This window comes from Balaenoptera physalus (assembly GCF_965194825.1).
Source record: "Balaenoptera physalus genome assembly, chromosome: 3".
Taxonomy (NCBI): domain Eukaryota; kingdom Metazoa; phylum Chordata; class Mammalia; order Artiodactyla; family Balaenopteridae; genus Balaenoptera; species Balaenoptera physalus.
Window position 1 is genome coordinate 6,431,407 of NC_138890.1, and position 11,072 is coordinate 6,442,478.

The 11,072-nt window shown below is 55.8% G+C and overlaps 1 protein-coding gene across 2 annotated transcripts in view; it reads right to left on the reverse strand.

The window, feature by feature from the left end:
• The window catches only part of MYO1F (myosin IF), a 29,813-nt gene extending 19,686 nt beyond the window's left edge, over nucleotides 1-10,127 (reverse strand). For both annotated transcript variants that reach the window (XM_082456788.1, XM_082456787.1), the window contains exons 1-5: nucleotides 9,980-10,127; nucleotides 1,322-1,459; nucleotides 756-845; nucleotides 579-673; nucleotides 119-206 (exon numbers count right to left, since the gene is read on the reverse strand). In XM_082456788.1, coding sequence (XP_082312914.1) covers nucleotides 119-206; nucleotides 579-673; nucleotides 756-845; nucleotides 1,322-1,459; nucleotides 9,980-9,982 — 414 coding nt within the window. In that variant the 5' untranslated portion in view covers nucleotides 9,983-10,127. The remainder of the gene's footprint in view (nucleotides 1-118; nucleotides 207-578; nucleotides 674-755; nucleotides 846-1,321; nucleotides 1,460-9,979) is intronic.
• Nucleotides 10,128-11,072: the final 945 nt, after the last annotated feature.

Genomic DNA, 11,072 nt, shown 5'->3' on the forward strand with positions numbered 1-11,072 from the left:
AAAGAAGCAGGTGGGGGGGAAGAGGTCAGACTGACGTGGGGTGTGGGAGTTCGGGGTGGGGGGGATGAAATGCCGTGCGGAGTGGGGAGACTCAGCCCTTCTTTCTGTTTCGCCTTACCTGGACCTTCTCGCCTCCGCCCGACACCTTGGAGATGTAGCCCATGATGTATTTAGCTGCCACCGTCTTCCCAGCTCCACTCTCTCCACTGGGGATGGGTGAGGGAAGGAATAATGAGTGACCAGGGGTGGGGGAAGTGCTCTTTCCAGTGTCTGATCCATCATTCATTCATTCATTGAATGAATGGCACCTACTGTGTGCCAGGCAATAGTCCAGGCATTGGGGATACAATAGTGAACAAGGCAGATCCAAATCTCTGTCTTCCTGACATTTAGATGGGACAGATGGGCAATAACAGAATGAATACATAAACTATATCACGGGTCAGATGGTGACAAGAAAAGTAAAGCAGGGCCAGAGGCGGAGAGGGACAACGAGGGTCTGTTTGGATCAGGAGTTCCAGGTAAACCTCCCTGGGGTGATGGTGTGGGCATGAGGGGCTGGGACCCCCACTCCGTACCTGATGATGACGCACTGGTTCTCACAGTCAATGAGCATGTTCCGGTACATGTTGTCTGTGAGGGCATAGATGTGCGGGGGATTCTCGTACTGGGCCTGGCGGGGGAGGTCTGGGCTCAGCCTAGGGCTAGGGCCCAGGGGTCCTGGGGCTGTGCCTCCCACCCGGCCCCGGCCTCACCGCGCCCTGGTAGAGGTCGATCTCACGGTCAGTGAAGTAGGGCATCTGCTTGAAGGGGTTTACGGAGATGAGCACGGAGCCGATGTAGGTCTGGTTGGAGGATGGTTAAGGGCCGTGCAGTGTCCCGGCAGGCTTTGTCCCTCATGGGCCCCTGTTCCCACCTCCTGCTCCCTTGGGGCTTCCTAGAGCCCCCATGGCTTGGAGGAAGAGCTGGAGATACTCAGACGCACCCTGGGTCTCTTAGGAAAAAACTGATCTGGATCCAGAATGGGGAGAATAGAATATGCTGTGGCTGACCTACCCCTGGGGCAGAGGGAGCAGTGAGGGCCAGGGCCACCCTCCACCGGGGCCCTGCTGTCACTCCACTGTCCCCTGTCCTAACACCCAGCACTCTTACTGCCCATCCCCCCCATTCCTGTGCTCAGTTATGTGTGTCCCTTCCATGCTGCAGTCCCTCTGCCAGCCTTCTCTGCTCTCATCCGCACACCAGCTCTCCATCCATTGGTCAGTCAGTCATCCTGTCCCTCTGTCTTTTGTCTGCCCACCCCGCCCGCGGCCCAGGGTACAAAGATGTAGTCGTCCATGAAGCGCTTGCGGAGGTTGCCCACGATGGCGTCCTCGGTGATCTGGGGCAGCAGCACCATGTCGTCCACGCCACTCTGCTTCACATTGTGGCTCTGCCAGTGGAAACGCTCCTTGCTGCCCTGGGGGTGGGGGCGGCGGGGTGGTGGTGAGCCCCTGCAGGGGGCGTGGCGGGGGATGGTGCCTCAGCACCCCCCTCCTGGCTCACCTCCATCATCAGCTTCTGATACTGGCCCCTTCCCCACCACCTCCCTTCCTCCTCCTGCATCTCCGGGACACCAGGACAGGTAGGCAAGATCTAGTCCCAAAGGAGGAGGCTCTGATACATCCCTCAACCCTCTCTTTTGGTCCTGCCATGCCTCCACTTAGTATCCCGTTGCCATAGAGGACACAGCGATGCCTGGCCCAGCAGGGCAGAGTGTGCTTGGGACTCTGGTGGCTGTGGGAGGAGAGGAGGGCATCAGAGAAGGCTTGATGGGGGAGTCCCGACCCTGCTTCTCACGTCCCCAGCCCCGCTCTCCCTGCCTTGGCCCAGGCTGAGTCCCTGACTTCTCCATGGCATTTGACCCGCTGCCACCCCTTCCACCTCGAGATGGACTCCTTCCTCCCCTTCCCATCCTCCTCCCTCGGGGTCATCCTAGCCCATCCCTCTGAGATTCTCTCAGCCACCATGTGTCTGTGATCTCCGCCTCTGTGCCTGGCCGTGACTCTGGTCCTCAGCTCGCACAGCCTTCCCACCATCCCTGCCGTGGGCTTCTCCATCCTCAGAGAGCCAGCTCCTGCACCTTCCCAGGCTCCCACTTTGCCTTCTCATTTCCTCCCTCAGCTTTTCATCAGATGACACCTTCCTTAGGCCCCAACGAAGAGACTCAGACACAGGCGTTCCTCAAAACCCTTCCTCCAGGAAGCCTGCCAGGAATGCTCTCTCCTTTCAGCCCAAACGAACTCATCCAGTGCCTAAAACGCTCAAGCACACTGGGTCTCTCAGGCCTCCTCTGCCTCTGTTCAATATACCCCTGTCATGGAGGAGTCCAGCGCACAGAGTGATGGTGGCTTGGAGCTCTCCTGTCTGGTGAACTCATGCTCAGACAAGATGTCCCTCCTCTGGGAAGCCCCTTACCCGCCCCAGACCTGGAGTTCCTGGAGGGCAGGGATTGGGATTGAGTCCTTGCTAGTCCCAGAAGGGAGGACCTATCGAACAAACAAGGGACAAGGGCAAAGAAAGAAACCCAGCTTCAGAGGAAAAACCCCCAAGAGCAAAGATGCTGGGAACCAAAGTCAAGCCTTCAAAGATGACCAGGGTTTGCCAGGCAGATTCTGGGGAATGGAGATGGTGCGCTGGGCCCATCTGGGAAGGAATTCAGGCAGGGATCAAGCAGGAGGGTCAGCATGAGCAACTGTAGGGCAGAGGTGGATGAGAAGCCAGTCTCACCTGGGGGCACTGGGGAGCCACAGAGAGTTCCTGAGCAGGGGAGGTGCTTGCTCAGATTCTGGACATGCTGATGACCCCGGGGGCATCCGTGGGAGGATACCCACAGACACTAAATGAACCCAGTCTTTGGCGAGGGGGTAGGTCTGGGTTCTAATCCTGGCCGTGTGACCTAACACTGATCAGAGCCTCAGTGGCCTCATCTGGAAAATGGGAGAAGCAGCCTCACTTCCCAGGGTTGATGTGAGGGATTAACTGCTTTGGGGAACAAAGTGGGGTAGTAGGATAATCCCCCGGCAGAGGGACACTTGACAGAATTAACATTCACCAAGCATCTACAACATGCCTGACGCTGGGGGCAGATGTCACCAGTATTACTGGCAATCCTCACAGCAGTTCAGTGTGGTGTAGGCTAGGAGGGAGACTGGGACTTGAGAAGTATTTGACCCTTGACCAAGGATGCAGCTAAACTGTTTCCAAGGATGTGGGATTTGAATCTGGGTCCATCTGACAGCAAAGGCCAGGTTCTTGCATCCACACTCATGAGTGGCTGGGAGCCAAAGGGTGTTTGGGGTGGGATGTGAAAGCCGAGAAAGGTTTTGATCAAGAGCAGGGAGAAAGGGTTCACCAGGCAGAGTGAACTGCCTGGGCAAATGTGCAGAGGTGTGACCGAAGCAGGAAGAGAATGCAGAGGAGGTGGGTGGGCAGGGCTCAAACCCCTGAGACTGCTTCCAGCCTGAGTATTGAGAGTGAGTTTTTCATATGACAAATACCATCTCATCTCTCTGTCTATGGCTTCCTATCATTGCCACCTCCATGCATCCACTCCACAAAGAATTCCTGAGCACCTACTTTGTGCCAGTAACTTAGGACTTTGGGAAGAACTCTTTCGCTTCCTCACCGTGTTGCCTCTAAGCCTTTGCACATGCTGAGCCCTCTGCCCAGCACACCCTTCCTGCCTGGCTAGTGCCAACCCATGCCTTAAGGCTTGGCTCAGGTGACGCCTCCTCCGAGAAGACCTCCCTGACTCCAGGACAGGTCAGGTGCTCCCTTTGGACCCCCCAGCCCCCAGGCATCCCTCACCATAGCCCCATCCACGTTCTGGACGTCATGCACAATAGGTGGGCTGTACTGCTCCTGGGGACACTTTAAGAATTGTGGGGGACTTCCCTGGTGGTCCAGTGGTTAGGACTCCGCGCTCCCACTGCATGGGGCACGGGTTCAATCCCTGGTTGGGGAACTAAGATCCCGCATGCTGCGGGGCGCGGCCAAAGAAAAAAAAAATCGTGGGAGCATATTTGGTTGTTCCAGGGATGGGGACATGGCTGGGGACATGGCTGGCATTTAAGGGGGCCATAGGTCCCCTTAAATTTGCACATGTACCTAATTACATATTTTACAAATACATAATCGTCCTGCCCTCAGCTCCCCACCCCACCCCAGCAGAAGTTCATGTAAGTGACAAACCTGTTTATAATCATTGGAACCGAGAACCAAAACCTATTTTATGTACAAACAGAAAACCTATGTATTTTTTGCATGGTTGATACCCACTGCATTTTACAGGAAAGTGGCTATTGAGTAGCAAAGGAGGTTTTAGTTTTGTTCAGATTTCACTAAGAAATGTCCAGCGTTCGGAAGCTCATGCTGCTGGTGAGGTTAACGTGTCCTGCTTGTGGCGGGGGGGCTGTCTCGCTCGCTGAGACGCACCTGTGTCCAGGTGTGAGCACCTGGCCGCCCCAGTGGACGTTCTTGGGCCATTGGCCTGAGCACTTTCATCTTTTCATGCACATTTTATTCTAAATAACTTTCTCCTTGCCTTGCAGGGGGCCACATTAAATGTTTTCGGAGGATGGAAGTCTGTGTGTTTCACTGTTCCATTTCAGCGTTTCAAGGGGACCTGCCAGGATGCTTGTTATAAGAAGAGGGTGCTGGATGTGATGCCCTGAGAGCCCCAGGATGCAGTGGGAAGGGCGGTGTAGGGGGAAGACAAGGTTGTGAGAGCAGGGGCACGGAGGTGTTGGCAAGTGTGCCCAGGGCAGAGGCTGAGGTTGGAGGAAGCCAGGACCTGAGGAGGCCTGGAGGTGACAGGGGCTGGTTGGGAGAAGCAGGGAACTGTTGACCGGACCCCCAGCTGCTGAAGAACTTCCACGCTCACTGGAGACTCAGAGGGACCCCATGGAAAGCGTTGTTGACCTCAGGGTCAGAAGTTGGATCTGGAGGTCAAGGAGAGAGGACTGCTCTTGGGGAAGAGGGAAAGAGACTTCGGGGAGAGGAGGGGTCAGGGGAGTGTATTTCCTGTTTTCAAGATGGGGAGGCTCGCCAGTGTGTTGGTGAGAAGAACCCACGAAATTCGAAATTCAGGGGTGAAGTGGTGTCATTCACGGACCCGGTGGGGTTGCTCTTTCCCTGAGTCGGTGTGGGGAGGTTGGGTAGGGGTGTGTAGGGGGAACAGGAAGTGGATTCTCTCTCTGAAGACCTCAAGGGGTGGGGCTTGGGTGGTAACCATGGTAACCGAGAACAACAATACATAACAATAGTTCACACCCCACTGGCACTTATTCTGTGCCAGACTCTGGTCTAAGCTTTTTTCAGTGAATTACCTCACTGCATCCTCTGGGCACATGCCGAGGTCAGTACTCTGATTAGGTCCATTTTGTGGAAGAGAAAACTATGGCCCAGAGAGGTTAGGTGTCCTCCGCAAGGTCACACAGCAGGAAGGGAAGCCGGGTCTATGTCGGGGTTGGGGGGTGGCCGGGGTTGGTGCTTCAGGTCAGAAGAGGACGAGGAGAAGACGAGATTGGTCCTGTCCAGGGTTTCCCCTTTGGGGTCACCCCGGTCTCCATGCTCTTGGGACCCCGCAGGCTCAGCTGAGACTCAAGGCCACTTCCTTTCTCTGAGGTCAGAGGCCCCGAGACTGGCTGTGTCTGGCTGGCTCTCCTGACCCTGAGGACTTGGTTCCTCTTCCTGGCCCTTCCTCCTTCCCCCACCCAGCTGAGTGGGCCTCTGCCTCTAGTAGCCCCTGCTATCTCTCCCTCTGTGTCCCGCCCCAGGCAACCGGGACCCCCAGATCCATCCTAGCTCTATGCGATCACAAAAACCACGGGGTTGTTTGTGGCAGCGGAAGAGGTTTTCCTCAAGAGGGTACAGTGTGAGGGAGGAGAGTCGACAATTTTGGCAAGGGATGGATTGGGTGTGAGGCCTGGCTTAACAGTTGGCTCTGTTGACCCCAGGGAGGCCACTTCATTTCTCCAAGCCTCAGTTGCTCCATCTGTAAAATGGATTCCATAATGAATCTCCTCTGTGGGTTTGCTAGGGGAAGTAAATGAGACAGTGCTGAGAAAAGATGCACTGGGGTGCCTCAGGAAATGGCAGCCGGTGGCCCCAAGAGCATTTAATAGAAGTGATCAGTGGCTTGACAGGATAGAGGAGCTGGTCGATGTAGACTCGTTGAATGAATAAATGAATGAAGTTTCATTGGGATGAGACTGCCCCCTGCCCTGTGTCATGGGTGTCCATCTTTCTGTGACCCCCAAGTCTCCAACCGTCAAGTTGAAGCTGTTTGTTCCTTTCTTGGAGGGTGAGGGTACCACAAAGAGGTTGTGGTCATAGTTGACCACAAGCCAAGGATGACTCAACTGGCTGGGGTTCTTGTGAAAGATAGTCAGGGGTCAGAGGTGGCTGGGATGGGAGTGGGAACGTAGATTCTAACTTCAGCTCTTCAGAGAGGCTCCCCTCAACCCACGGCAGAGGGTATGGAGGGGTGGAGCTTCCCTGGTGCCAAAGGAGGAAGGGCCAAGGTGATGGCTCCTGTAGGGCTGGGGCATTGGAGCCCTCTAGTGAACACACTTCCTGAGCCCCTACTGTGCATGGAGGTAGGTGGGAACCAGGCCTAGACTCTGCCCTTGAGTAGTTCAGAAGTGAGTTGCCCAGGGGAGACAGCGATCCCAATCAGACGGTGCTAAGGAGAGCTGAGGCAATCAGAGAAGGCTTCCTGTAGGAGGCAGGCTTTGCAACATGAATGTCCCAGACCGTGTCAGTGGTGGCAGCAGGAGCCATGGGCCAGGAAGGCCTTGGGTGTGTGTGGGACACCAGGATCCTAGTTTCTTTGGAACAGAGAGTCCAAGTCCAAATGAGGCAGGGGTGGGCAGCCTGGGGAGTATGGGGGTCAGCCCACACCCCCAGGCGGCCTCTCACCTGGCAGGAGGAGGAGGAGGAGGAGGAGGAGGTTGTAGGTCAAGGTGGCTGTTAAAAGTGTGACCCTGGGGATCACTGAGTTGAAATCCTCTGCTATTTTGGGTTGTATGGCAGCTCGCCTAACCTCTCTGCCTCTGTTTTCACATCGGGCAAATGGGAATACTGAGGGCCATGGACCTCACGGGGCAGTTGTGCAGATTCAACAAGGCCAAGCTTGTCAAGAGGAAACACTAGCTTCCCTCCATCGCCAACAGCAGCAGCAGCAGCAGCAGCCTTAAGCTGGCCGATCCCACAGGCACGGGGCACAGGGTCAGGGGGAAGGGCTGGATGAGGGTTTTGCAATTTGCCCTAACTGCTCTGGCCTCCCTGCTCCTGGGTGGTGATGAGCAGAGCCCCAGACTGGAGGGAACAACGAAACAGCCACTTCCTTCCTCGCTGGGGCCCTGTGCACTGTGGCTGCCAGCCGGCGGAGAGGCAGAGGCGAAGCTGTTGTGGCATCGGCTGCTGGAGCTGCCCTCCACCCCCGGCCACGCCCTGGGCCCCCGGTGTGCCCCTGGAGCCTTGGTCCTACTCAGTGGGGTTCTGGGGCTACACCCTGTGTCTCTATACCATGCAAACAACATTCTCATCTCTAAAGGCTCTCAGGTCTCCCCCTCCCTTGGGAGGGGTGTCTCAGTTTTCTCTTGGCCTAAACAGAGGCCATTCTCCAACATGTGGGGACCCTTGGCCTTCTAGAGTCTTTCTCCCTAACTCTCTCTTGACCTCCCAGCCTTTTCTGTCCATCCCCATGGCCGCCGCCCCTCGATCAAGCAGCCACATTACTGGTCTCCCTGCTTTATATCTGTCCTTTCAAAACAACCACGATTACCCTCAGGTCACCACCATTATCAACCGAGGACAACCAACTGCTGCCTTTACCTGCCCCCCAGCCAAAGCCAAACAGAAACTGCTGATGACCTCAATGCCAGCACCACCAGCTAACATCAGACAGAAAAACGCTGACGGATTCCACCACCCGTTTCCCTATCATCACTCAGCACCGTCACCACTTATTATCACCAGCACCAGCAACCCATAATAACCAACCACCATTGACAATAACAACCACGATCACGGTACTAACCATCAACAACCACACATGACCCACTACCATTGAAGCAGCAGTCAACTATACCCCTTTCCAAAACCAGTGACGCATCACCACTAGTCCCAAGACCGACACCAAAAATCAGCAATGAACAACCAACAGCAAACAAACATTATCGTGACCACCTAACCTCAAATGATGACCAACTGCCATCATTCCACAGAGCAACCCTCCAGCTGAAAACGACCAACCACCAACATTCAACACTAGCTGGCACCAAAAGCAACCATTACTATCACCAGCCCACCCACAAGAACCATGGTCACCACCAACTTGGGACAACTGACAGCAATGACCGCCATCACAACCAATGGCACCAACAACCCAACTCCTCTACAGTAACCAAGAACGAGGCACATCCATCCACCACCACCGCTAACTCCCACCGTGAATGAGCGTCACCCACAGCGGCAGTTACCGTGTATTGAGCACATATTATATGCTCTTTAAAGCACTTTACGAACATTGTTTCACTGAATCTTTCAACACTCTTCCTGGCACCCATTACACCTCCAGGAAGATGTCAGCACCCCTAGACAGAGGTATTCGCCTCATGGATGGATTCCACTTTTTTTTTTTTTCTCTGTGGTCCTCTTGCATGAGTTTTTCCCTTCCCAGACACGGTTGGCCAAGCAAATCATTGACTAAGCATTTCACACGGCTTCCTTAGGAGGGGCTGCTTTTCTCTCAAGTAGCAAATCATTTCCTGTGTTCTTTTGATCAAGGAGTCTTCCTGGCTTGGCTCCGTCTCGGAAGAGTTTCCATCCCAAGCCCAGAGCTCTAGCTGGTGGTTTGCTTGTGAATTAATCAAAGGGGTCCTTGGCCAGGGATGCCCAATTTATCACTGACTTTCTGAAATAAGACGTTATCTCTCAGGCTAAGGCAATCCTTGCCTCCACCTTGGTCAGTTGCCTGCTGCAACTGCCAGAAACACTACAGTTGTCACCACCGGCTCTGTGACTGTCCCAGCTGCCCACCCTCATTAACAGAATGACAAAAAATGAAAGCTGAAGTGGTTTGCAGAGGCACGGAGTCGTGGGAGTGAGATAGCCAGCCCAGGCTCCCTCTTAGTGTGCGTGACATGATGCTACTGCATCTAGACCCAGGACCATGACAGTCTCCCCAACCCTGTCACCACAGTCATCATCAGACCTCCGTCTCCCCAGGTGGCAATGCTTCTTTCTGGCTGCAGTGTTTTTCCCTGCCACCCTCCCGGAGAAGGGTACCGGTGGTGGTACGGACACGCTGCATCTCACCAACTCCTGCTTCTGTGATTGCTACAGCCAGCCCACCCTGGCACCCACACCAGCATGCTGTCACGCCACCATCACTGCAATCCACCGCCCATTTGACCCATCTGACACAGCTTCCCCTCCCAGCTGTGGACGCAGAGGGGCTGAACCCAAAACCCTCTGAACGTTCCAATGGAGAGATCCCCCAGACACCTTCCACATCTTGACAAACTTCCAAATATGACATATGTGGGAACTGAGACTCACAGAGGGGAAGTGACTTGCCCAAGGCCACACAGGGAGGTGAGGCACCAAACTCGGCTGGGAACTGGGTTCCCTAAGCCCCAGGAAAGGGATCTGTCCCTGTCCCTGCAGGCACTGCGTGATCCCTTAGGACCACCTTCTGTCCTCCAGTTACTGCTCCATCCTTTGGTGCCCCATCCCCATTCTGTCCACCAGCCAATGGGAGTTTGGTCCCCAGTGAGGGATGCTGGCAGCACTTGAGCTGCACTGTGGGACCCCAAAGGGTCTGCTGTGCCCATTCCCATCATCTCACTTTCTGATGGTGGCCTCTAGGTGCCTCCACCTGGCTGGTGCCGCCACCCCTGCACTTCAGGGCCCACCCTGAAGGACTTACCATGGTGGGGGCTGGTGTCTGGGCCCCTGGGGGATGTCTGAATGGGTCGTGGCAGGGATGCAGGCTCAGGGGGCTCCAGGGGGCGGCTTGGGCATGGCCCTGTTCCTGCTGCTTCAGCGGACTCCCAGACCTAGTTCCTCTTATGACAGCCCCCTTCTCACTTCCTTTGTTGGGAGGGGCCGCGGCTACAGGGGAGGGAAGCTGGGCCTGGGGGCGGGGAGAGAGCCCAGGCAGGGCTGAGGGAGCTGGTTGTCTGGGGCTCTGAGCCTGAAGAGAGAGGTTAAGGATGGATGACAGCGGCTGTCAGACCCCAGAAAGCCGCTTCTCCAACTCCTCTGGGACGTGGCTGCAGCAAACCGCACTGCAGGTCAGCTGGCTGCAGGACTGACTGCTCCTCCCTGGGCTTCGAAACCACTTCAGATGTATGTCTCCTCTGGGCATCCCTGAGCAAACTCCCATCTCCAGAGCCGCTTCAGCTGGTCCTTCCTCCAGAAGGGACCTCGGGAGCCAGGTGTGTTTGTGTCAAGGGGAGGGCAGCGGGAGTGGCGGGGACCAAGAATCAAAGGCACCTGGAAGGTCCCAGACTTCGGATGTCACATCTGGAATTAATGACCCCCAGCTCTGTTACTTCCGGATCTCCCCATTTTGTCATCGTAAAACGGCGGCACCTGGCACACGTGGGATCCAAGTGTCGGCCCATCTCCGGATCTTTGGGAGACCGGCAGGAAATGGCAGTTCCTAGAGGCTGTCAGCTGCCACACATCGAGGAGGTGGCGGGGGCAGAAGCCGACCCTGGGTGAGCCTGGCAGGGAGGCCTGTGGCCAGGGGTATCCCTGGGCTCCGGGCAGCACACCACACCCTGCCTAGAGGCTGGCGCGCCGCGGCGCCCCCTAGTGGCCACATGTGGGGAGAAGCCCGTTTCTCCCTGGACCTCCTGCGCAAGTTTGCTCAACCGACTGGCTTGGCTTCCGCAAACCTCGGCAATGCTTCCAGCCACTAGAAGTGAAGAGTCTGGAGGACCCCCACCTTGTTGAGGGCGTCAGGGGAGGCTTCTGGGAGGAGGCGATGTTTGTGCTGAGAGGTGAGTTGGAGT